Raw genomic sequence first — 27,632 nt, 5'->3', positions numbered from 1 at the left:
CAAACACCCGGGCATCGCCGGACCGTTTTTTTTAATGTTTTTTTTTTATTATAAGAAGTTTGTTTTTATAATATTTGGTAAATTTTTAGATTAGGTCCACCTCAACAATTTTCTTGTAAATGACGACTCTTACAGGTTTCCGACTATGCTGAATACGGAAATCATATTGAAATTTTGCAGAAATAAGTAGTTATCGAGATATAAAAAGTTGTATTATGTATTGTATTCTTTGGCAGCCGTCTGTATTACGCGCGTGCGCCATAAACAAATCTACGCGCATAACAAAGATGGCTGCCAAAAAATACAATGCATAAAACAACTTTTTATATCTCGATAACTACTTCTTTCTACGAAATTTCAATGCGATTTCCGTATTCAGCATAGTCGAAAACCTATAAAAGTCGTCATTTAAAAGAAAATTGTGGAGGTGGACCTAATCTAAAAAAATACCTAATATTTAAACAGGGTTATTACTTCGCTTTGTAATGATTTTACCCCCTCCCACACACACTCGCCTCTAAAAGCCCGGGCAACGCCGGGTACCCCCGCTAGTATATCTATATATATAAAAGCAAAAATGTGTGTTTGTATGTATGTTTGTTTGTGTGTTTGTATGTCTCGCAAAAACTTTCCACACGGGTCATGGATTTTTGCCAGATCGGTATCATTTTAAATTTCCAACCTTCGCCCGACAAATATGGAAAAATTGGCCAAAAACATTAATTCCTTCACCCTAAAATCATCAGTTTTGTACAGGGAGGGGTGCCGAAAAAATCGTTCCTTCATTTTCTCTGCTCCTGTTACTACGACAATGACGTCATGTTTGACCTAGAAAATGTTTGCGTTAGTTTCAACCACCTGCAAGTGTTTTTAAAGGTTTAATTTTATCCGTTATTAAGTGTATGTCTTTTTGGCGTAGGGGTAACGTGTTGGGCATTTTTTTTCCGCCTTAGCCCCAATGTTTCGGGTTTGAGGCTGTCTTTCTACCTAAACTTTTTTTCCTCTTTTACACCTTTTTTTTTTTTCCTATTTTTATGTTTGTTTGCTGTTTTGCTTTCTATTGGTTTTTCCAATTTTTATTAAGATCGTGTTTTTTTTAATAATATTAAAATAGAGTCACCCTCTCCTACATACACACCCCCAAACACCCGGGCAACGCCAGGTACCCCTGCTAGTGTATGATGAAAAATGGAGCTTGTTTAAATAAAAGCATATGAATTGCTATTTGAGTCTGACTTTAAAAAATTCCAAAGATAACTTTACATGTTTGAAAAAAAAAATAATAAAAAGGGAGGAGAAAGAAGAAAAAACAGACTTTTTTTTTTTTTTTTTACATGGGGGTCACCACTTATCAAGGCCCAGGAGCCACTCGGGGATAAGGGTTATTGTGTGTACAGTAATCAATGGGATAGTATCGTAGTAATAGTTAGTATTGGGGATTTGATAAGGTGTCATTACTTAAGGGGGCGGTTCATCAGGAATTTGTTTTGTTGGACTTTCCAAGAGTTCCACAGCCGTGCAGTTCTAAGAAAGAAGCTTTGTTCATGGAATCTACATTTTGATTTAGGTACGGATAAAGAGTGGGGAAAATTATTGACAGTGGTTTCAGCGACATTAGAAATATTGGACTTTTACTCACCTGTGGAAGTATTTTTGGTTGGTGTTGACGTTAATACCTGTTGTCCACTGCTTAAGTTGGAGATGTCCGATGTCAACCCATATTTGTTTTCTTCAAGACACGCTCTGGCTTCAATCGAATCATACAACCATTGCGGTCTGACGATATGAATTTTCCACTTACGGGCAAACTCATACTTCTGTCCTAAAAACAGCGAACAAAATCAAACTATGTCAATTATATACACAGAATCAGTAACTGTATCGGAATCATCCCATCACTAGTAGATATGGTAAATAAATAGATAAACAAAAAAAAGTGCTTCATCTTATTCAAACAAGTATTAAGCCAAATATGATGATGATGTTGTTCCTATTTACTTGCCTCCCCATAAGGGCAGAGTTAGATGCAAGATTGACTTCCAATGTGGAGAAAATCCAACTCCCCAAAAAGGGGCACTCTGGATTGGAACAAAATTAAAAATTGCCTCAATCTAGAAAAATTTCTCCACTGATCGAGGTCAGAAAAGGTTGAGTGTAGTATCAGAACAGATACTACACTTTGCTCCTAGCCAAAAAGGTGATATTGTTGTCGAGCATCATTTATTCATTTTGAATGAATCATAATTAATGTTATTTATTATAATTATTTCAGTATTTGTACAGTTTAATCAAAGCATTAAAAAACGAAAACATTGAAAAAAGGTTATATTGTACGCATACATTTTGGACTGAAGATCTCCGAAAAATACTTCACTTAATTTGATTGAGTAGTTTTTTTTTTTTTACAGCAGAAAAACATGTTTTTATGAGAACGTGTTGAAGTCAGCCATCTTGGAATTTTTTTAACATGCTACAGGGAGATAACTCAATTTAAAGCACCAACACTCCCTCTCCATCTTTAATACTAGCTTTTCTTCCTAAAAATTGAACCTTTTGCTCAGTATCATAATAAATTGTTTTTTTTGCTGTAAAAAAAAAAAAAAAAAGAACTACTTGATGATATTAAGTGAAATTTTTTTTCAGAGAACTTCGTTCCATAACGGATACATAGAATATAACCTTTTTTCAATATTTTCACAATTTAATGTCTTGATTAAACTGTACAAGTACCATTATTTCATATAATTATTACGTCTGAATGCTAAATCCTATTGGCAAACGGCCTTTACACTGTCCGCCACAACAAAGTTAGTAAATATCTTAATTGGAAGGCCTGTGGAGAGATACAGCTTGACAGATCATCAAATATTTGGGAGCATGAAGCTTCATCTCCAGCATCAAACAGAAAGGTGACAATGTTTTATGAAAAAGACATACAGGCTGGTAGATACATAAAAGACAAGCCAATCAAGGTAAGTATAATTAAACTCAAAAGAACTGTGTTCATTACTGATATCACCATTCCAAATGACATGGCCTTAATAGAACTTAATGGAAAAAATTTAAATATCAGAACCACCTGAGCAAGGGTATGAGATAACCAAAATCCACCAGCAAAGGCTAACCACTGGTGGTCCTGAGAGCGCAACCAAGTTCTCCTTGTTGGCTGTTATCTTGGTTCTAATATGCTTGCACAATTCGGGCAGAGGAGGTGGAGAGGATTACATTGTAAATTCATTCTCCTCCTGCATGGAATTGGGAACATACAAAATTAACACAAGAAAAATTAAAACCATAGAGAATTCGAACCTTTATCCACAAAAGATGGCTATTTTTATCTGGTGTTGGTTTTATCACACATGTAGTAGCCATCATGTGGATTGACAAGAAAAAAAAAAAATAGAATCGTACCATGTGTCGCCCATCGAGGATCAAAAAGTGGTTCCTTTACAAGATAGCATTCAGTTTTTTTTTTTGTTGTTGTTAAGCTATAGTCGACAAATCGATTTTTTAAATATCTCCTTTTCAGTAAAAAAAAATATCATATACTTATTTGTCATGTCGAAAATAGTAATATATCCAAAAATTACGAAAATTCATTGAGTATAACAACTGCTATTGTATTTTTATTAAAAAAAAGTCTCTCGCTATAGACAACAAATATTGCCGCGATGACACAAGTAATCTAAAATATTCTTTTCAGAGTTATGTCCCTTGTGTGTAGACTCCTATTGCCTACTTTATAACGTCTATGTGATTTTACCCAATTTTCCATAAAAATTACTTTTAACTAGAAATAAATTTCTATTTGATGACTTTTCATAATTTCTGGATATATTACTACTTTCAGCATGACAATTAAGTACGTAATATAGTTTTTGCTTAAAACAACATATTCAAAAAATGATCAGTCGACTTTACATTAACAAGCACCCATTTTTTTTATACAATAAGGTCATTATTTCACATAAGAAAATTTAGTACTTATTCAGATTGGCACTGATGTCAATAAATAAAAATTAAAAAAAACTTTTATTATGTACCTACTTGTCACAAAATGAAGATACTATATTTCAAAAATCACAAAAACTGATGTAGTAGTCTTCCCCTCCCCCCCCAAAAAAAACAAATTTGCTGTTTTTTATTGATAAGTGAAGATCAAAGCCATTTTTATATTTTCAAATTTTGTTTTTAATTTATATAAAATGACCTTTCTAAAAACTGTTTTCATTATTTGAAAATTTTATTTTCGGAAAAATAAAAAATAAAAAAATACACGTGTTAATAAATTATTGTTTCGTAATAAATCTTGCATTTTGGTTGTCTTTCCGATATTATCCAAAAACAAAAAAATTTGAAATTAAAATCTTAAAATGAAAATCGGTTGTCTGCCCTTGATTTCTTCATGGACGCTGCGGCCATGAAGAAATCAAGGACAGACAACCCTTTTGGATAATATCGGAAAGACAACCAAAAGGGTAATTCCAGCTTACTAAAGAGGTCACTCTAGAAGCTTATAAAAATAGCCTTGATCAAACATTCTCTATTCTGAAGAAAGAGGTAATGCCTGGGAGGTCTTTCTTACCTTTTGGTTCATTAATAACTAAATGAGTACACTCATCGACATTCATTTCACCAGAGTATTTACCACCTGAAACGAAAGAAAATCAAAGTTAAAACATGCAAACATACAGACATGGGCTGTGAATCAAATTGTGTTTTTATTCAGAAGAGTATCTTTATACTCTACAATAAGAATTTTTTTTATTCTTATAGTTTTGCGAATTTTAAAAGATCTTTATTTCCTCCTATCAACATTTTTTCTTCACCATATTCTTTTTATTACAAAGAAAAAAAATCTTTCTATCAACATTTTTTTTCATCATATTTTTTTTATTACAAAGAAAAAAAAAAAGACCCTTTAACTGTTTTTTTCGAGGAACACATATCTGTCTCTGAAAAGTTGTTTGGTGAACTCTTGCTATTCAACGAAACATGTGCAAGACATTTTACATAAACATATGAATAAAATACTATGAGTGCGAAATAAATATATCTTCTAGTTTTGAAGTGATAACTAACAAGATATATATATATATATATATATATATATATATATATATATGAACAAATGATTAATAAAACATGTTAAAAGACATCTTGAAAAAGAGTTAAAAACATATTTAATTTTAAAAAAGAAGCACAAGTGGATAGTCCTTAATCCGCGGAGTTTCGAAGAAATACTCTCCTTCTCATCAGAGGGCAGGAATTAGCAAAATGCGGGATCGAATTTTGCATATAAAAGTATTTAATGAAACTACAAGTAAGTCACAGATCTTACTTGGTTAAAAAAAAGGGTGAGGTAAGGGGAATAGGAGGTAAAAGAAAAATGATAAAAAGATTTCACATGAATGGATAGTCAGGTGAAGGGTAAAATATCCAGGAATGGTAAAATCCAAAACGGTCGAATTAAAAATTTCCAATCCAATGGGTAAATTCCAAATGGTCCAAAATCATCCAAAAAGCAAAAGGCAGAGTTCCTTGGAAAAAAAAATCGCAAATGGAATGAATTCCAAATCATTAAAAGAAAAAGCATTGGAGAGAATATTTAAAACATGTCTGTCAAGGCTGGAGGAATCAATATATATATATATATATATATATATATATATATATATATATATATATATATATATATATATATATGCACGTTTCATTAAATAGCACAGATAACTCTTGCTTGTTTTTCTTGTAATCCTCCTTTTCTCTTTGTCGGACCATTTTCCGAATGTTTTTTCCGAGTGAAAAAAGAAATTTCCCATAATTGCGAACGTTTGACCTCCATTGGTCATCCTCGAGATGGGAATGAGAGAATAATGCACTTAGAGAATTGCTATTTTTTATATCTCTTATGTTCACTGAGCCTTTTTTCCAATTTACGCTGAGTTTCACCAACGTATTTATGATGAGATATAAAAAATAGCAATTCTCTAAGTGCATTATTCTCTCATTCTTTGCAGCATAATCACACCTTTGACTTTAAACAGGCAAAAGTAGTTAAATTTATTTCAAATAAACCGCGCCGGAGACTTTTTGAATCTGCGCTTATCGCAATTTCAAGCACAATTAAACAACGTGCAGGTTTCTATAACTTTACACCACTAATAAGTAAACTTCTATTAAAAGAACATTATTTAACTGTAGACACAGGTTAACCTTCTCACACCATTCAAACACCCCCTGTAATAATTAACACATAATCTCAATCAATAAATTACATAAAAAAAAACACTCATTTCATTTCTGTTACAAACCTATATTTAAATTTCAACAGATATATCTTTTTTTTTTCAAGTAAGAATATTAACTGCGTTCATATTTTTAAAGTTACATTAACGACTATATGACGTCACTGAAATTTCCCTCTTTTTAACAACGCCAACCCTCCCCCCTCCTTTTTGAATTTCCAACGTCTTTTTCCGTTTTTCTGAAATAGAACTGCATCACACTGTGCACGTGAAACATCCTCAAATATTTTGTACTGGTATTTTTTGTTTCTTAATCTCATTCATCCAGAGTAAGTCTCGAAATAAAGACGAAACATTGATAAACACATAATACGGTTTGTTCCTTTTTATTTCTATATATATACATATATATATATATATATATATATATATATATATATATATATATATATATATATATATACTAGCATTTCAGCATGGCGTTGCCTGGGTGTTTTAAGGTGTATGTTGAGCCAAAAAAAAAAAAGAAAAAGAAAAGCGGTCAATTTTTTTAACTTTGACCTCTATTATGACCCTTTAACATTTATTGTTTTGGGCTCAAATCAAGTTATTAAGTTAGATCCATTTTCAAGGAACCTATATCTAACATTTCAATTGTTCATACCCAAAATTGTCGGAGGAGTTTGGTAGAGTTCTCAAAGGTCAAATCGTTGAACTTTGACCTCTTAACAGCCAAATATCTGGCAGAAAACCGATCACAAAGATTTTCCCAAATCTCAGTACCCTGTATATCAAATTTCGATAAAATTGACAGAGTAATCGCGTAGGGAAATATACAAACACAGACACGTTCACTTATTTATATATATATATATATATATATATATATATATATATATATATATGCTATATATAATATATATATATATATATATATATGATAGCCGAATGGATACAGGCTCTGCTAATCGAACCAGATGGTTCATGTTGCCAGGTTCGAATCGTTCGACTCGTATTAATCGTGACACCCTGCACTGAAGATTCCCAGAAAGATGAAACACTAGTGTCTGTAGGTATTTAATTATTACAGTAAAAAAATATTTATATATCTATATATTGAGTTTTATTTATGTAAAAGAATACCAAGCAATTCCCTATTGCCTTGCTGGCTTCCCTTGCTAGTTGATAACGCAACTCAAAACAACTATGGCTGAACGGATGCGAGTTGAAATAACAATTACAATACTATTTTGCCAACGAATCAATGATATATTGAGGAATGGTATTGGAATATTATTTTGGCTAGGGCTTTAGGTGATGATGACCTCTGGGTCACACATCGCAGAACCATTGGCGTGAAAAATCTCTCAGAAAATTACCCACGGGGGACTATGCTTACGTAAGGTTGGCAATTGAATAATAGGAGTGAGCCTGAGCATGATGGGGCAGCATTCTATTGGCTGAAGTGTATGCCCCAAGAACATCTGACCCACCCCACACCTATCTATATAACGACCTGTACAAGCAAATTTCGAGAGAGAGAGAGGATATCAGAGTAAGAAAAAGACAGAAGAAAGAAAGAAAAGACGAGAGTAGAGCTCTAGAAAAAATAGGAACTCTCCTGATTGGAGCACGTCAAGAAGAACTCCCATCTCACTAACCCAAAAACTGCGCTTCGTAACCCTGGCTGACTACAGACTTCTCTGAAAAAAGAAAGTGTATCTCAGAAGGAGAGAAGGGAATTATGTGCTGATAATTTTTCAACAAGACTGTTCTCCAATATTCAAAACAAAAGATTTGTTTTTTTATAAAGGACAAGTAATGGACATGTTTCTATTCCTGGTATATGAAAAAGGAGGTAATACTCTAATGGACTCTTCATCTGATATATCTAAGCATCTTTTGTTGCAACTGCATTCTATATTGTAGATTTTTTTAAAACTCTGTAATTATCTAATTCTTACAATATAATCCTTGTATAGAAACCGACCCAAGGAGTTGATTGTAGTTTTTTTTTTCTCTGTGTGGCTTTTGGAGTTAACGTGCTTTAAATTGCAGGACCACCAACATCAAGTCTGGAGGTCATCTTTAGGACTCTTCATGCAGAGAGTGAAGGACCCGGAATAACCAACCAACCCTGTCCTCATGTGTATCGATCATGGTCAACTATTTTAATGCGTGAGCTATTTGGGTGACCAGATAGCTGTTGAACTCAATCTGGGTGTTCTGTAATTTTGGATACACCTGGATTCAAATTTTTATACCAGTGAACACCTGTTAGGGTGTTTGTTGGGTTATAAAAGAAGTTCAATTTATTGAAGACAGCAGCCATAAAATATTGCGGGTTTGTTTTACTATACACATATCGAAAAAGCTGTCAAATAACAAATAAATGTTATCAAAGGCAAGATAAGTTACTTTTCTCCCTAACTAGATAAATTTTTAGTGTTTTTATTTAATTTAACATGTTTATTCAGCTCGAAAAACATAGTGTTTGTCTCTGAAAAATGCAAATGGCGGCATGCTCACTGGTGAACACGGTAAGTTTGGAAAAACGAGTTTAAACAAAAAAATACACAAAATACAGTTAGAAACTTACTCAATATATGTTACCATGACATAAGCAGATATATATTCGGTGGGTTTGACAATATTTTGTATAATTTGTTTGTTTGAACTCATTTTCCCAAACTTACCATGTTCAACAACGAGCATGCCGTCATTTTTCTTTTTAAAATATATCGATAAACACTGTATGATTTTTTAACCAATTACCCGTTTTAAAGTGAGTAAAACCACTAAAAACTTATCCAGATAGGTAGAAAAGTAACTTATCTTGCCTTTGATAACATTTATTTGTTATATATTTGATTTTTGACAATTTTTTCGAATCTATGTGTATAGTAATACAAACCGAATATTGTAAAAATATAAGAAAAGAAAAATATTTTTAATTATATAGAAATAGATATGATATAAACAATTGATTCAATTTTAATATGAATCAAAGATGAGAATTGATTTTTTTTAAAAATGAAGAAATGAACAGCTATGTCTTTTTTTTTTTTAACAAAGGAGTTAACACTTATCAAGCCTGGAGGGGGTGGGATCACTATGTCTTAGAACTATTTATATACCCCCTAGATAATAATATCTATGATTTGCGAAGGGATGTTGTGTCTAAATTTATTTTGATCGACTTTTATAAAATTTGCGCTATTTCGCTGTGTTGCATGTTTGTTTGGCTTTTTAGTATAAATAAAGTGAAACTGATGGAGCAAAGCAACTCCTCGACTTACTCGCCGGAGACGTCCAGAAAGCAAATCAGCTTTGATCAATTCAGTGAAAACCGTCATATCAGACAATTGCTATTCATTTGGACACTCCCAACCTGCCTCGCAGCAAAAGTTAAATACGAGATTTCATTTCCCCTATGGCGTGATGTTTGACCTCATTAAATTAACACACCTGTCACATAACTATTTAATTGTTTAATTTCACCCATTCTCATTTCTCTGCTCACGTAGCGTGGCGGTAAGTTATCAGGCTATTGACCTCAAGGCTTCGGGTTCGTGCCTACCTACCTACAAGAACATTTTTTTATACCTCAAAACACCTGGGAAACGCTGGGTACCCCCGTTAGTCTATCATATAAAAGGCAAAATGGGCGCGCATGTTTCTGTATGTATACGAAAGATTTTTTTCACCGGGCTTCTCAACAAGGTTACTATTTTGGAGACCTTTCCTTATACTCCCTAGATTGTAATATCTCAGATTCGAAAACAAACATCGTCTCTATCTTTATTTTGATCGACTTTTAAAAAATTGCCTCATTCCTGGTGTTTGTCTTTCTCATATAAATAAAGCGAAACTGATCGAAGCAAAGCCATTCGCCTGGCCTGCCTGGCCAGCACGCCTTAAAGGCGATTAGCTTTGATCAATGTGGGGGAAACCCTTCATATCAGACAATTGCTATTCATTAAGACACTGCCAGGGCTCCCCCCTTTTCGGGGAAGGTGGTTTTCCCCAACATCATGGAGAACAGCAGAAAGTGGAACACTTGACTGGTCTACAGCCAAACCTTAATTTCTGCACCTGTGTGATCCTCATTCATTTCTTTTTCATCACTAAATTTGAACACTTTCGCATCATGGCGCAGCGGTAAACTCTCAGGTTTTCTTTCACTTTCTTTTCCGCCTTCGCGTCATGGGTTCAAGCCTGCCTGCCTACTACCATTTTTTTTATTTTTCCAAACACACACCTACAAACACCCAGGCAACGCCGGGCACCCTTGCTAGTTTATAATAAATTAATGTTTGGTGATATACATTTGTAATTTTATTATCCTTTTTCCTATATATATGCAATAGTTTTGTCGATATTAACAGTAATTAAACTGATTTAATGAAAAATGTAGTGTAGTATCTTTTCTGTTGTTTTATAATGAATATCCTCCCAGGTTTTACCTATTATCTTTTTTGGAGGACGTATTGTAGTATATGTTTTGTTGTAATTATACTATCTTACCAGGCATTGCTTCCTCTTTTGGGGGTTAGTGTATGCAGTTTGTTCACTATGGCATCCTCCAAGCCAAGCAAAAATATGACTGAAGAACATTGGGTTCCTAGTTTGTAACATCATATCCAAATTAAAAATTACCTTCTATTTTTATCAATTTATTCACTTCCTTCCTCTCGGCCATATCTAATCCTGATACGGTGATGGTGAGTCCTTTGAACACTGGACAACGGTATTTCTGAAATTTTTCATCACTGCAATAAACGGAACTGAAAAAGATAGAAAAGGTTGCAGAATAATCAGCTGACCCAGCAATGAAGAAATAAAATGTTAACATATTCATATTTTCTTAAGAGCAAAAAAAAAAAAAAAAAAAAAAAAAAAAAAGAGAGAGAGTAAAAGATTCATTAGATGGGAAAATTTAAGATTAACTACTTTACTAAACAGAAGAATGAGGTAATTTCATTAAAACTTTTGAAATTAATTCCCACTTTTTTTTTTTTTAAATATTGGGTTCTTGTTCAAATTTCCCCTATATAAAAAAAAAAGCCCAAATAAAGAAAATTTTGTATGAGGTATGTATCCTGGATGAAACAAAAATATTATATTCTGGCAAACACATAAATTGATCAAGTAGTTTTATTTTTAAATAAGAAAAGTTTTATAAGTAACTAAAGAGCGACTGTCTTGCCTGCTATTTTGAAAACACTCTAAAAACCCAAAGGGAGATAACTCAACAATAATCTAAACTTGGAAGATTTTTTGTTGTAATGCCTTTAGATTTCTGTTAATTAAAAATGGTTTTCTTTATAAAAATAAAACTATTAGATTACATGATTTTTGGAATATGATATTTTTGTTTCATCATGCAAATCAGAGAGATTTTTTCTTTAATTTTGTATTTTTAATATAGGGGGATTCTAGATAAGAACCAAATATTTCTTTCTCGGTCAGGAAACTTATTGTTAAGGCAATAGTAACAACATTTGCACAGGTGAGTATGTGTGTGCACATTTATATATATATATATATATGTGCACACACATACTCGACATATATATATATATATATATATATAAATGTGCACACACATACTCGACATATTCGAATCTCGCTAGATACAGCCACTCTGATGAATCGTAGACAACGAAACACGTGTCAGTGGATAATTACATTTTAAAAATAATATATATATATATATATATATATATATATATATATATATATATATATATAGTAGTAATACACACGGACGAAAAAACGCTTTGGATAATCACAGATTTCAAGGTAGTTCTACTAAAATAGCCATATTTTTTAAACCAAAGCACTTCAAGTCTTCAAATTACTACTGTTTTGTTCGGAAATGAATATACTTTCAAATGAATTAATAAATATGAATGTACATTATATATTTTAAGAGTTTTAAGCAAATAAAGTGATAAAAATGTGAACGTCATAAAATGGCGTTTTCGGTAAGGTTTTGTAATGACCCCCCCTGTTTTCTAAAGGTCCGTACCGTGATTGTATGAAGAATTTCGTCATGAAATTTGGGAACCAATTAGAAGAGGTGTTAATCTTAATACTGTCAAGTGTCCGAAATATTTTTGACCATTTCTTTTTTTGTCGTGTTAAAAATAAGACTTTAATATGACGAGTATTGAACATTTTGAAAAAAAAAATTCTTCGGACACCCAGTAGTAAGTAAATCAATCTTTTTACTATCTTTATCAATTAAAAGTATTGTTTTATGTTGAGTAGGACCGCAGTAATTGATAATTTAAAAGGACCTACCCGAAAAAAAAAATTGTTTATATTTATCGAATTTGGTCAAATGAAGTTTAAGCAGCAGCAGCTCCAGCCTGTAGAATCAGCGATAGCACAGTTGTAAACAAACACGCGTTCTTTAATTTTTATTCAAGAACGAATTAAGAAAAACATGAAAATATGAATATAAATGTTCTTATATTTAATTAGAGCTATTTTGTTATCAGAATAACATTAGTTTAGAACTATTCGGTTTTCAGAATATATAATAACAACAATCCTAACCAATTCGGCATTATAAATCTGTTGCAATTTCTCACAAATCTCGTCAAATTTAAAAACATGGTTAAAAAAACAAAAACTTTTGTAGATATATAGCTTGCATGCACTTTTATTCTTTAAATTAGTTTTGAACAGCGAATTAAAACAATGTTTTACTGCGAACAGCCACAAATGTTTTTTTTTTCAAAATCAAAATAAGTATCAAAATCTCGTTTATACATAGATTCGAAAAAGTTGTCAAAAAACAAATATATAACAAATAAATGTTATCAAAGGCAAGATAAGTTACTTTTCTACCAAACTGGATATATTTTTGTGTTTTTATTCAATGTAACATGTTTATTCAGCTCGAAAAAAATACAGTGTTTACCGTGGAAAATTAAAAATGGCGCCCGGCCCGACTCTCTTTGACACGGTAAGTTTGAGAAAAGGAGTTAAAAATAAAAAAAACTATACAAAATACTGTTAAAAACTCACCGAATATATGTCAGCCTATGTCACGGTAACATATATTGAGCGAGTTTCTAGCAGTATTTTGTCTACTTTTTTATTTTTAACTCTTTTCCCCAAACTTACCGTTTCAAGAGAGTCGGGCGCCATTTTAAATTTTCCAAAACATCGGTAAACACTGTTTTCAAGCTGAATAAACATGTTACATTAAATAAAAACACTAAAAAATTATCCAGTTAGGTAGAAAAGTAACTTGCTTTTGATAACATTTATTTGTTATATATTTTTTTTGACAACTTTTTCGAATCTATGTGCATAGTAATACAAACCCTCAAAATCTATATCAATATTCTTGAAATTTTAAAAGCAGTTAGAAAACACATCAAACTACAATTAGGAAGCTTTTTATTTCGTTATTTTTTTTCTACTTATTAAGCGAAAGATATTTTTACAACCTGCTCCAGCGTAGTATAAACGGCCTATGGAATTAACACCTTCAACCTCGAAAATAGAAATCAACAAATTTTTGAACGCTCTTTTTGAAAAAAAGCTCTCTTAGCTTCACCTCTAATACAAATTATGTGTGGCAAGTCTCCTCCTAAAACACTCTTTAACCCTAACAATAACACTAAGTTCGAGTGGCAAGCCCCCCCCCAACAAAATACCTCTGTAAGCCACATACAAGCATCTAAAACAAACAAACAAAAAATAGATCCTTCCTTAAAGAAAAATACACATAAAAATAAATTGGTTAACTGTCCTAAAATGCTAGAACGGCCAGGAAATGATGAATTATTTTACATTAAATTTTTGTGAAACTAACCGCTCCCCCCTCTAATATTGTTTTTGTTAGCTTTGTCTCTGTCAAGTTTTCAGTATGTTCACACATAATTTTCCTTAGCCCTACAATTAATTCAAAGTCCGAATGGCAACCCTCCCCATATTCTCATTGCATAGAAACCCTCTTAAAACTACACATAATCATCTTAAAAAAAAAAAAAAAAAAAAGCATGCATATTTTCCCATAGAAAAAAAAAAAACAGTTAACTGCCCTAAAATGCTAGAATGACCTGTAATAGGAAATTATTTTACATTCAATTCTAAAATAATTTGTTTATCTTTCATTAAAGTTTTTCATGGCATTTTATACATAATTTCCTAAAAAGTTAGAATCACATTTTGGAGGGGTGGTCAGAAGGAGTTGAGTTGGGTTAAACAGAAGGTGTTAATCTACAATAATACCAAAGAAATATTGCAATATATTCATTTTTAAATGGTCTTATGTTTAGATTTAAGTTTTTTGTACATAAAGCACATTACAATTCAACTTTGAGTTCTGCAACTTCTTTTCTGTTTATGGATACATGGCATTTTTAAGGAATTGCTGCATATTTATGCACATTTACTGCAGATTATTTGGAAACCATAAACTTTGGGAGATTTTCAGTTGCATATTCTGATTCCTTGTACAAAAATACACTTATATGGTAAATTTCATTTCTTAGTCTTGTGTTTTAACAAAGATATGACATTTTTACTGAAAAAGTAGTGTAAAAAATGTGACGAAACGCATATGGTCTTAAAAAGGGGAAAATATCCAAACGTGTGAGGCACAAAAATAGCCATAACTTCCTTAATTTTAATCAGATTTAAAAAATTTAAAAAGATTCTTTCTTAGCTCATCAAGCTCTTTCTATGCATACCAATATTGAAATATTTCAAGCTATTTCAATTTTTTCATGTGTATTGCTATATATAGATAGATAGATAGATAGATAGATAGATAGATAGATTTTGTTTATAATTAAACCAGAAGTAAAAGAAACCGGTGTCACACTATTATATGTCCTTTTGATCGTTTTTGATTCTGGAGTGCTACAAGTATAATTTATCCCATTTTTTTTTTTAATAATGTTTATCTCCAATCAGAAAGATTATTGTCAAGGAAGATTTCAAAAACTAATTTTTTCTGCTAATATAGCAATTTTTAGAACAGTAATAACAGAAGATTTTACAAAAGTATTAGATACATTTAAACAGAAATGTAAAAACGGAGAATTACAATAATTTTTTTGGAGAAGGGGACTATCGATTGAAAAAATATAATAGAATTTATTCTGTATTTTGATATAAAAATGTAAAATATGGACATGTATCTCATCGCACAGAGGGCAAATTAATTTGTGATGTAACTGATTTCGAAATCTAGCAGGTAATGCCCTTTTCTCCTCCCTACTACATCTTCCTCACAGACATTACTAGTCTTTCCAAACTCATTATTATTTTCATGGTCGGTGCTCAACTGAACTTCAATCTATGGTTCCCCTAACCCTGTCAAATATTCACAACAACAACAACCAGTCAAACTACAACCGCTGTCAATAGTTTCTCTTTCTCTCTCTCTCTCTTTTTACCTAAAATTGAATGAAACTTCCATGAGCAAAGTTTCTTTCCTAGAACTGCCCTTCTGTGGAACACAATACTGCAGGGTTGCTTCCTAGCTGACTACAACTGGTCATTTTCAAGTCCAATGAAAACAAATTCTTGCTGAGTCACCCTCTTAAATGATCAAATTCTGCCCAATCATTACTATTATTGCCAATCATAACAGTGTTGTCTCACCATTCATGTGACACTCATTTTACTCTTATCCTCGAATGGCTTTTTAGCCCTTGATAACTGACAACACTGGTAACTAAAATAATTTAAACAAAAACTCCTTACTTTTTCTGCCTGGTGGTGCAAGCATATAGGTGAACAGCTGAGGACCTGGACAACAGCCATCAAGGAGAACTCGGCTGAGCTTTCAGGTCCACAGGTGAAATTGTGATTGGGTAGCCATCTCGTGCAATCTTTTTCAGGACCAATGTGCATAGACTGCCATGGTCTGGGATGTAGTACAGGTCAGAAAATAATTAATTCAAACTGAACAGTTTTATGACTTCTTATGTAGATTTAAAAGGATCAATTAGATTTCAGACACCCTATAACGATATACCAAAATACGAAAAGGAACACATTTGGATTAGAGGTTCACAGTTGGTAAGTCTTGTTATATGACATTGTTCAAGACTGCCATGTAATGGACAGCTACAGAAGAAAAGTTAGAATTTAATTTTTTTTTTTTTTTATGTGTTGAATTTAGAAAACTGTATAAAAGGCAAACTGCCTAAAGAAGAAAAACATTTTTTTTAATGTCAACCACATCAAAAGAGTCTTAGGAAGCATACCAGCATACCACACTCGAAGCATGATAATAATTAAAACAAAAATAAAACGGATAATTATACAACCAGCAGCCAAAATATTTCTAAAAGTATTATGACTAGAAATACACAGGTTCATGTCGGCATGATTCTCTGTTTAAAGAGGGGAGAATTGCTGTTTTCTTAGTCAAAATCTATTCCATCTAACATCTATCGTTGGCAAATTTTTTAACCTTGAAGTAGTATTTATTTTCTTTTTGTAAAGCTCCTTACATAAAATGGCTTCATGCCTTGTCTGGAGCAATTTCCATTTAAAAAAAAAAAAAAAAAAAAAAAAAAAATGAGGAGTGCAATTAATTCTCAGCACTACTGAATTTAATGTCTATATGTGACAAGGAGAGCAAATAATAATAAATTCATACAAAAGTGACTTACCCTTCTTGGGCAGCTTCCCACACTCGATCTACCCATTCAGGTAACATTATCGGCTTTTTACAACTACTTGCAACCTGGAAATAAAGTAAACTTTTTTTTTTAAATATTCATCAGTGCAAAAATTAAAATCAACAAGAGAAAAAGAGAGAGAATCTGCAAGTGAGAAAGTGAGTGCACATAAGAGAAAGAAAGTGTATGGGAAAGAGAAAGAGTACAATAGCGGTGATTTTACCTTTTATTTATACCAATCCTGGAATTTATGAAGCTCAATGTAATTACAGAGCATATAACAAATAAATGACAAAAGGTCTATATTCTTACAATTTATTCTTTTAAGTATGTTAACATGTGCAATTCTTGTGCATGTCAACATAGTTAAAGGAATAAATTGTAAGATGGACAACCTCTTGAAATTTGGAATATCAGCTTTTGTCATGCCCTTTTCTCTACCCTGCAACCTCTCTCCCACAGAAGAGACGTTGCGAGCCTATCCTTGTTTTATCGTTATTTCCATGGCAGGTGCTTGTCTGAACTCCAATCTCTGGTCCCCCCCTCGCCAATCTTTCACGAAAAACACCCGTCTAGCTGAATCCAATGTGAAAAATTTCCCCCACTCTATATCTGTGCCTAAATCAAAACGCGGATTCCATGAACAAAGCTTCTTTATTAGAACTGCACGCCTGTGGAACTCTGTTCCGTCTGCCTGCTTCCCACCGGACTACAACTTGGATCTCTTCAAGTCCAACGTTAACAAATTCCTAATGAACCGCCCCCTTAAGTAAACACTTCATCAAATCTCCACACTAACGTAATGTACTTGCAATAACCCTTATCCCTGAGTGGCTTCCGGGCCTTGATAAGTGGTGATCACTGTGTAAAAAAAAAAAAAAAAAAAAAAAAAAAAAAAAAAAAAATATATATATACTAGCGGGGGGGTACCCGGCGATGCCCGGGTGTTTTGAGGTGTGTTTGGTTTTGGGAGAATCCAAACTCCCGGGGGTGGGGGTTAAAATAAAAAAAAAAGTTTTGGTATGTGAGTATGAGGATCGAACCCTTGAGGCAAAGTTGGAAATTAAAGTGTTTAAAAAAAAAAAACGTGCAACGCTAACCACCAGGCCACCACGACATGCAAAGGAACACGTTTAAATTAATTTATTTAACTATTGACAGGTGGCAGCAATAAAAGTTAAGTCTGCTGCTTCTATTTGACCTAATTATTGAGGTCAAATAGAACAGGTTTTTTCCCCAACATGTTGGGGAGGGGGAAGCCAGTTCCCCATTTTCCAGACTGATTAGCAACTGTCTGATATAAGAGGACTTTGTCCCCACATTGATCAAAGCTGATTGCTTCTGGACGTTTCCCGGCTGTTAACTTTGAATTAGTCTCGCTTTTTATACGAAAAAGCCCAATCAACACGCGAGAAGCCAAAATAGCAATAATTTTATAAAAGTCGATGTAAATAAATCTATACGCTACGCGCTTTCCTAAATCCTAGATATTATTATATAGGACCTATATAAACAGTTGTAAGCGATCGTAACGAACCCGGGAGCGTGTGCGAAAGAAGCCTTTGCGAGACATACATGAAATGGTCACACACATTTTGCCTTTTATATATATAGAATATATATATATATACAGAGAGAGAGAGAGAGAGACAGACAGACAGTGGAGTAAAAAGAGACAAAGGTACACCAAAAGAAGGTTAGAGGTTACATCAGTTGAAATATTGTGAAAATATCAACCAAAATAATAGTAGTCTGAATAATCCAATACCTTTTATGTTTGCATTTAACACTAAATTCATGCAAATTTCCTACCATTTTCAGTCATAAGCTTATATGCATTTTTGAATAGGACTGACTTAAGACAAAATGTCCAGTGAATCATGCATTTTTTGATACTTTGAATGGTCATAACTCGTTCTGATGGGCTGATTTAAAAAAACTAATTATTTCTTTGTTCTTTTCAATAATGCTTGATTTGAGTTTATTCAATCTAAAGAAAAAAAAAAATGGTGTGGTGTTGCTATTTTATGTTTGCAATTAATATCAAGTTTATAAAATTAACAGATAGAATTCATCAGAGAATTTAAAGATTGCAAGATTTTTGTTGAAATGTAGAAAGCATACACAACTTACACATTTACAGACATTTGCCAATATAGGCTTTCGTAGGTTGAATAGCTAAGATGGCCGACTGATGCTGACATCACATGGAAACTTAAAATTGTGAAATGCGAATATAGGAACAAAATGCATTTTCTTAGTTTTTGATGAAAAAATAAAAAAACTACAAAAAACAAAAGAACCTGACATTTTTTTTTGCATCTTCTCTTTTACACACATATTTTCAATTCTAATTTGTAAATAAAATATTTATTTTGAAATAATTACACTACACTTTCATTTGTTATTTCATTTTATTCCGTCTCATTTCTGGAATTAAAAGAAAAGGAAGTTGCAACTACTTTTTTAAATAAATGTTATTCATAAAAAATACTAAAAATTAAAAATAATAAGAGATAATATTTCTCCAAAATGTTAATTTATGCAAATGAACTAATCTCGTGATGAACCATTTAATAAAAACACGTAGTCACAACTTTCTTTTCTTTTGTTATATTTTCTGTTTTATTCAAATTCTCGTTAAATGTAAAAGATTTCAGTAAAAAATTCTCAGAAAAAGAGAAGTCAATAAAAGTTTTTTTTTTTTTTTGCACATCAAAAACTATTAAAACGCATTTCAGTCCGATATTCGCAATTTTAAGTTTCCACATGAAGTCAGCACCAAGCGGCCATCTTCGCTATTCAACATACGAAAGCTCAAATTGCCAACACATCTTTTATATATTAAAAAATAAGAAATCCATTCTTACCTGGTATTTACTGCTGCCAACTGACCCTGCCACAAGATGGGTCACATGTTCAGTGAGATTTCGACTAATTTCTCCACCCATCATTAAAACTTTAACATGAATGGATTCCTGGGTGAAAAAAAAAAAAAAAATAGATATCTAACACATAAAGTTATTTTGTGGGATTTTTAAAATCAGACTAAAATAACATTTCAGCTGAGAAATCAAAATTTGTTTCTGACTCGCCAATTTTCGTATGTTATTGTTATACCATGTTATTGGCAATATAATATCAGACTTACATACACTCAAAAAAAAAAAAATTACTTAGGCTGATCCAGACTAATATGGTAATATAAAATATTTCTTTTCTTTAATGTTTTAATTTTCAAATTTTGCTACAATAACAAAGAAGAACTAAATATTTTTTTAAATCATCTAAAAAAAAATAAATAAATAAAAAATTAAGTAAGGGGAATAACTTAATTTAGACTTATTGATCCAAGTTCAAAATTATGTAAGGAAATAAAAAATAACTGCATGAGATCCCAACCATGTGGGAGATGACAGTGGCTAAGTGGTTAACATCACAGACTAACAGCCTAGGTATGCCAAGTTTGAATCCAGTTAGTTCCACAGAAACACTTTCACTTAGGGATGGAGGCAATCTTTTATATGGTCACTTTCATAAGTACTTAATGTCTTTCTAGAAAGAATTCTAACCAGAAATATATCAGGGAAACGAATGCCAACAAAAATCATCCGATTCATACAAAATGAATGAATGATATTCAACAATAAGTAAAACACCAGGTAGGTACACAGCTTGTTTAATATAGTTGTCCGTTTCTGTGTGTTCTCTGTAAAAGTCAGAAACTACATAAGACACATGATACATTCTTTTCCAGATTTGTCCAATTCTTTTTTTTTATTCATTCCTTTGGGAGTCAACAAAAATATTTAAAGCAATTTGTTTTCTGTCAACCTTTGGTGTGAAATGGTATTTTCTGTCCTCATATTTGAAATGTAAGTATACATTTTATATACATATATATATATATATATATATATATATATATATATATATATATATAAATGTGATCTTGGGGGTGGGGAGAAGAAGAAGCAAGATATCACTTCTACCTATGACCACCAAACAGAACTTCCATGAACAAAGTTTATGTACTATAAAAATCTATGGAACAAAATATATAGTCATATTCTTTTGAGGAATGTAACTTTCCTTCTTCAAAAAAATTATCTTTGTTGGTTTACATGGGCTTTTTTTTTTTTTTTTTTTACATAGGCATCACCACATTACCAAGGCCAAGAGGCCACTCAAGGATAAGGGTTAAAGAGTGTACAGTAGACATTGGACAATATAGTAATCATTAGTAATGAAAATTTGGTAAATTTGATAACTTATATAGAGCGGCTCATCAAGAACTTATTTACGTTAGACTTGAACACAACCATATTGTAGTCAGCCGGAAAGCAGGAAAACGGAAGACAATTCCACAGGCGTGCAGTTCTAAGAAAGAAGCTTTGTTCATGGAATCTACGTTTAGGTTTAGGCACAGATAAAGAGTGGGGGGAATTATTGATAGTGTGTACAGCTAGACGAGTGTTTCTTGTGAAAGTTTGGCGAGGATGAACCATAGACTGAAGCTCAGTTGAACACCTTCCATGAAAATAACGATACATCAGAGAAAAACTCGCAACATCTCTTCTGTGAGATAGAGGTTGCAAGGAAGAGAAAAGGACATCTCCTACAAGGCTACGAAGTCTATTTTGAACTCTATCAAGGCAGGACAAGTTCTTTCTAGCAGCTCCTGCCCAGATGTGGCAACAATATTCCATCCTTGGACGTACCTGGTTCTTATATAGATAGAGAATAGCATCAGCAGTGAGATATTTACTAGATCGATAGAAAGATCCTACCATTTTTCCAGCGGCCTTGGCAACAGATTTGATGTACGTGTTCCATTTAAGATCAGGAGTAAAGGTCAAGCCCAGAAGCTTGTCAAAACTTGAGGCCTCCTGAAGACGAGAGCCATTCATTTCAATTGATGCCAGATGTGGATCAGAATGTTGATGATGTAAAGAGAGTTGGTTTTAGATGCATTAAAAGTAACCAGCCACTCCTTTCCCCATTGTACACCGTGATCAAGATCAGAGGAGAGAGAATTGGAGAGAACTTGGTCGTTTACTGTCTTAGATGTGCTACCATAAATGGTATTGTCATCAGCATAAATGTCTACAAATGATGTAAGGATGTGATTTGGAAGATCATTAATGTAGATCAGGAAAAGAGTTGGGTCCAGGATGGACCCCTGAGGGACACCGGCATTAATACTGTGAGCTTCTGATTTTTTCCCCTCAACTACTACTCTTATGAACCTACCAGAAAGAAATGATTTAATAATTGAGAAGACATTTCCAGCTATACCATAGCTAGAGATCTTATGAAGTAAACCTTTATGCCATACCCTATCAAAGGCCTTAGATATGTCAAGAGCAATTGCCCTAGAAAGATGGCCTCCGTCGAGAGATTTGCTAATCCTATGAGATATACTGAGAGAGAGATAACATAAAAAAATACCAAGCTGTTCCATATGACACGAAAAGAAACTGGAATCCTAGGAAGATCTTCATCATTCCAGTAATCATAAGAAATACTGGACTTATAAAAAGAATTTTAAAAACTACCTGACAAATATACACGATAAATAAAGTGCAAGAGTGATATAAACAATTTCACTTAAAAGGACAGTCAGAATCTTAAAAAGATCTTTCGGTTGGAGTATATGAAATAGTGGATGAATGTCTGGCAGCCAGTAGGATGCCCTATCCCCAACAAAAACAAAATAAAAAAATTGCAAAAAAAAAAAAAAAAAAACTATATTTTTGTGAAGTATATGAATCTTCATTTCCTGTGAAAAAACAAAAATATCACATTCCAAGAATCACATAAATTGATCAAGTAGTTTTATTTTTAAATAAGAAAATCAAATTTTATGAGTAACCGAGGAGCAAGTGTCCCATGCACCATTTTGTAAACAATTTCAAGAAACAAAGGATGATAACTCAGCAATAATTCAAATTTGCAAGATTTTTTTGTTCTGATGCTTACGAATTCCATTAAAATGATTTTCTTCATAAAAAATAAAACTGTTCAAGCATTTTACATGATTTTTGGAACATGATATTTTCGTTTTGTCACAGGTACATATATCACAGATTTTTGTTTATTTTTGTTTTTTTAATATAGAGGGATTTCTGGACAAACACCAAAAAATATTACTCCTCCAATTGCTGAAATATTTGCAGAGACACTGATTACTCTACACTTCAAAGGTGGAAGTTGAATTGATTTTTTTTAAACTTAAAAAAAACAAACATTTCTTCCCCAATTACAAATTCTATAAAGATTCTGAACTCTGACCCTTACCCACCTATGTGTCTCATCTTTTGCAACAAATTTAACTCATTCTTATTTGAATGTTTTTTGGAATATCATATTTTTGTTTTTGTCATGGGTACGTACATCATACAGATTTTTTTTATCTTTGTTTTTTTTTAATATAGATAAAACAAGCACAAAAAAAAAAAAATATATACATATATATATATATATATATATAAATTCAATTCTCGTGAATGAAACAATGGCGTTCTGCATTTAGTCTGATGCACTGCAGCATCTGTTGCGGCGATACAATTGAAGCTAGAATTGCCTCTCCAGATGCAGGCATGGATGGGTGATGAGGAAACCTAGGTTTGTCCAGTAACCAAGGTCCCCCTCTCGGCATAACAAAGTCTGACAAAAAGGCAAGCCAATATGGTCGAACCAGCAGGAGTTGCCAGAAATGTATTGTAGTGCCTTACCATTAGCCTATCAGAACAGATTTTTGTTAAGGTTTTTTCCCTTAGCCTTTGCCTTTTCCAAAGCATCCACAGGATCGTGGAGCTATTTGCCCATAGCTGGTGAAAATTTGAAAATAACGAAGACCCTAATCGTAGTTATGGTTGTATCAAAATAGAAGCGAAAATTCTTGTCATAACTACAAGAAAAAGACACGTAAAGTTGTCTGATAATTTTGGATTAATATAGAGATGAAGATTGAATCTGATAAATATGCTCAGATATAAAAATAAAAAACAACAAAAAAACCAATGTATGTTCTTACCCGGAGTTCTTTGTCAATGTTTGTGCAACTGATGATAACATCTTTCATTGCTAAATTATGGATGGGCACTTTTGTACGAGGAATTTCCTATTCAAAAAAAAAAAAAAAAAAAAGATTAAAATACATATATATTTTTTAGTAAGTACATGTTTTTCGTCATAAAAAAATTACCCAACTTTTTATTATGAAGAAAAGAATAAAAAGAAGTAAATAAAAAAAATTGGCAATTCTGAAGCGCAAAATATTTTTTAGTAAATATTAGCTAGACACCCAGCGTTGCCCAGTCCTACAATACGCTTAAACATGATATTTTAATTTATGCAGATTGCGTATGTATTATTATAAAATCAATCCTTTATTGAATATCATATATTATGAGGAATAATTTGCCCGGTGGACTAATTCGCAAAAATTTTAAAAAATAATGATAATGTCATTCATCAAATTCCGTCTGTGTTTGTTTACAATATCATGTTAGCTGATATTTGGGCTTGACGATGAATGCCCTGGAAAAGTCCCTTCTGATTAATGTTTAATTTTAAAATAAGCAAACGGAAAAATGATTTGTGGCGCTTTTAAATGGTACCTCTTCTTTTATCGTAAATTGAGCTCATTATTAAATAAAAATTAAAATAAAATGGTGAGGCACACTTGAACTTGAATAATGGATCATTTAATCTGTAGTTGAATGCTCTACTACCGAGCTATATCTCCAGATGACAATATATTTGTTTTTTTTTGGGTTTTTTAAGAAGAAATAATTTGCTGAGATTTTATATTTTCCTTGACTGGCATAACGTAAAATATTTCCCTGTAAAAATTCTTCTTTTCTTACCAATAAGAAAGAAAAGATTATTTTTAAGATTGGATTTTTTTGATTTTCAGTGCTTATCGGATGAATTTCTGTACAAAACATATCTAAGAACACTGCCAGACATATAAATTAGGTTTGTGTGAAATTTGCAAAAGATACGCTCAGTCGTTTTGGAATTTATGAGGAATGAACTCACACACACTCACACACACACATACACACACACACACACACACACACACACACAAAGTGACTTTTATGTGTTTTTCATCATAAAAAATTATCCAACTTTTATTTATGAATAAAAGAGTAAAAAGAAATGATTAAAAAAATTGACTGCTCTGATGTGTAACTTAGCGCCACGCTTGCCACCTCTGCCGCATACTAGCCTTCTGATTGCCTATCATGTGGCCACTGGTTGTGCATCACTCCTCCTCTAACAGAGCGCGTATGAATACATGTGAGAAAATCATCAGCAGCCGAAGGATAGCTAGCCGGATTTGCCGTTAAAGCACGCAGGCAAATTAGCAAGTGTATATGAACTTGTGTCACCAGAGAAAGAGAAAAAATACAGCATGTGGAAGAGAAGCAAGTTGCATGCTGAGGAAGATGGACGTGTAAATATGAGAAATCGTGAAGTGGCAAGGAGAAAGGTTTTTAAAAAGCATGTGTGTGCGAAAGGAGTTTTGCAAGACAATGAATGCATTTCATTTGCACTTTAAAAAAATGCAAAGTCAGATTTTTATTTATTATTTTTGTTTGTTTGTTTGTTCCTGCAACGGTACATTCTCTGCTTTTTTCCATCCTCACATTGCAAAGTAGAAGAAAAAAAAACACAAATCCAAATAAATTGTTTTGCAAAAAATAAGTAATATGTGATTATTTTTTGTATAAAATAAATATTACCGTTTTACTATTTTGAATTTATGTTTACAGAGTGGAACCATAAAAATTGTCGCCCTAGAAAAGATGACATGATTCCATTTCTGTTTGATGAAAACTGGTTTTCATTTTTGTAGCAGACCATCTATTAGTTGGCCAGTTGTGTACACATTCCAAGAGTGATAGGAGCCTTCTATCATGTCTGAAAATGACACAATGTTCAAGGAGTGAGATCGGAGATGCACCGCTGTACAACTCATGCTCTCTACCGATCCAAGTTATGACAACAGGACCATTGCCAGCACCCTCAAAACACATCGCTGGATTGCCACAAATAACAGGGATGTGCCCAGGGTGATAAAAATTGTTTCCAGCCACGATTATGGTCTTTGACGTGGTTTCAAATGAGTGCCACATCATGCCATCTCACATCTTCAAAATCGGCTTTAAAGTCAACACCAAAGTGCACCTGGATGTGCTGAAGAGTTTGGTGATCCCCTGCTGCAATCAGGTGGCCACTGGCAGACCCTGGGTGTAGCAGCAGCCTACAAGTCCAAGGAGACCCAGGCTTAGCCTCAGAAGGAGTGCTATAATTTTGTAGCCTTGTCCCTCCCAACCTGAACCCGCTGGACTACTTTGTTTGGTCATACGTCGAGAACATCACCAACATGACCTTCCACATACACCAAGGCCAGCCTGATCACTGCCATCCGCTGAGCTCCTGCTGGCGCTTGCGGAAAAGGCATGCTCAGAGTTCCAGACTCATATCTAGGCAGTGATTGAGGCTGAAGATGGCTACATTGAACAGATGTCAGCTCTACTACATAATCAAGTTACTTGAATTGATTTTTTCAAATAAAACTGTAGTGTTGTTTTTTTAAGGCGACAACTATATTGTTCCACCCCATAGTATTATAAGAAATATATTTATGAAATATTTATTGACTTTTTTTATTTTCACTGGAAATTATTTAATGAATGTGAAAAATCTTTCCAATCATAGTTAAATTAGAAGATATTTTTAAAATAAAAATGTGCACAAAACTTTTACATATTTTTTTACATCAATTTAATTACTTATTTTTAATTAAAACAGGAAGTCCAATTTAGCAATGTTTTAATCTGCCACCATTTGCTGCATACTTAAAGTCACCTATTCTTCTGATTAACCAAATTACTTTCGATAAAAGAAAAAAAAAGATATAAAGCAAGATACATCGGGAGAGAAGAGACCTGGAAAATGGGGTTAAGATTTAATGTAATTTAATTCTGTGATGATTATCATTATTATGAAGTACATATTATTTGGATCATTCGAACTACTGTTCTCATGTTCATACAGTTCTGGTTGATGTAAACTGATCTTCTTTAGATGTATCTTGTCAAACTCGGAGAAATCCCAGAGTTCAAGAGAAACACATGTTGTCGAACTCAGGGAATCTGTACACTGGCTCCATTATTTAGTAACTCTCCCCAAAATCAACTCCCGCTTTCTTTTTCTCTTCCTTTAAGAAACACAACTTTGACTGCACCACACCCCAACCCTTTTCTATCTTCTGAAATCTTTCACCCATGACTGGTCCTAGTCTTTTGTTAGTGCTAGAGACATCCATGGAAGTTAACATCTACCAGTCTCCATTTCTAGACACATCTGTAAATGACTCTGGGCATTGTTTCTTTCAAAACTAATCCCAGTGAGACATTTCCCACTCAATGAGGATTTTACTATCTTCAAACAACAGTGACATATGGCCGAGTGATCCTAGACGTTGTATCAAAGTTTACAATTACCCAAAGGTGCTGAGTTCAATCCTGAACGAAGGCAGTGAAAAGTAGCATTCAAAACAGAGAATCAGCAACTATGTCCCAGAGCCTAGCTGGAGTCCGAACACGGTACCCCCGTAATAATAATAAAAGGTTGGGTTCGAGACTCCTAACAAATGGTTCCCTAGTTCGATACAAAACACCTGATGAAGGCCGGAGGG

General features: G+C 32.9%; 1 protein-coding gene across 1 annotated transcript in view; it reads right to left on the bottom strand.

Moving 5' to 3' along the window:
• The window catches only part of LOC145258320 (DNA topoisomerase 2-binding protein 1-like), a 178,246-nt gene that overhangs the window by 113,784 nt on the left and 36,830 nt on the right, over positions 1–27,632 (bottom strand). The window contains exons 5-10 of the mRNA XM_080116401.1: positions 23,952–24,038; positions 19,783–19,890; positions 16,904–16,977; positions 10,908–11,035; positions 4,586–4,651; positions 1,640–1,822 (exon numbers count right to left, since the gene is read on the bottom strand). Coding sequence (XP_079972527.1) covers positions 1,640–1,822; positions 4,586–4,651; positions 10,908–11,035; positions 16,904–16,977; positions 19,783–19,890; positions 23,952–24,038 — 646 coding nt within the window. The remainder of the gene's footprint in view (positions 1–1,639; positions 1,823–4,585; positions 4,652–10,907; positions 11,036–16,903; positions 16,978–19,782; positions 19,891–23,951; positions 24,039–27,632) is intronic.

This window comes from Euprymna scolopes, chromosome 33, assembly GCF_053919585.1.
Source record: "Euprymna scolopes isolate OS-2025 chromosome 33, ASM5391958v1, whole genome shotgun sequence".
Taxonomy (NCBI): domain Eukaryota; kingdom Metazoa; phylum Mollusca; class Cephalopoda; order Sepiida; family Sepiolidae; genus Euprymna; species Euprymna scolopes.
This window is presented reverse-complemented; position numbering and strand designations above follow the sequence as displayed.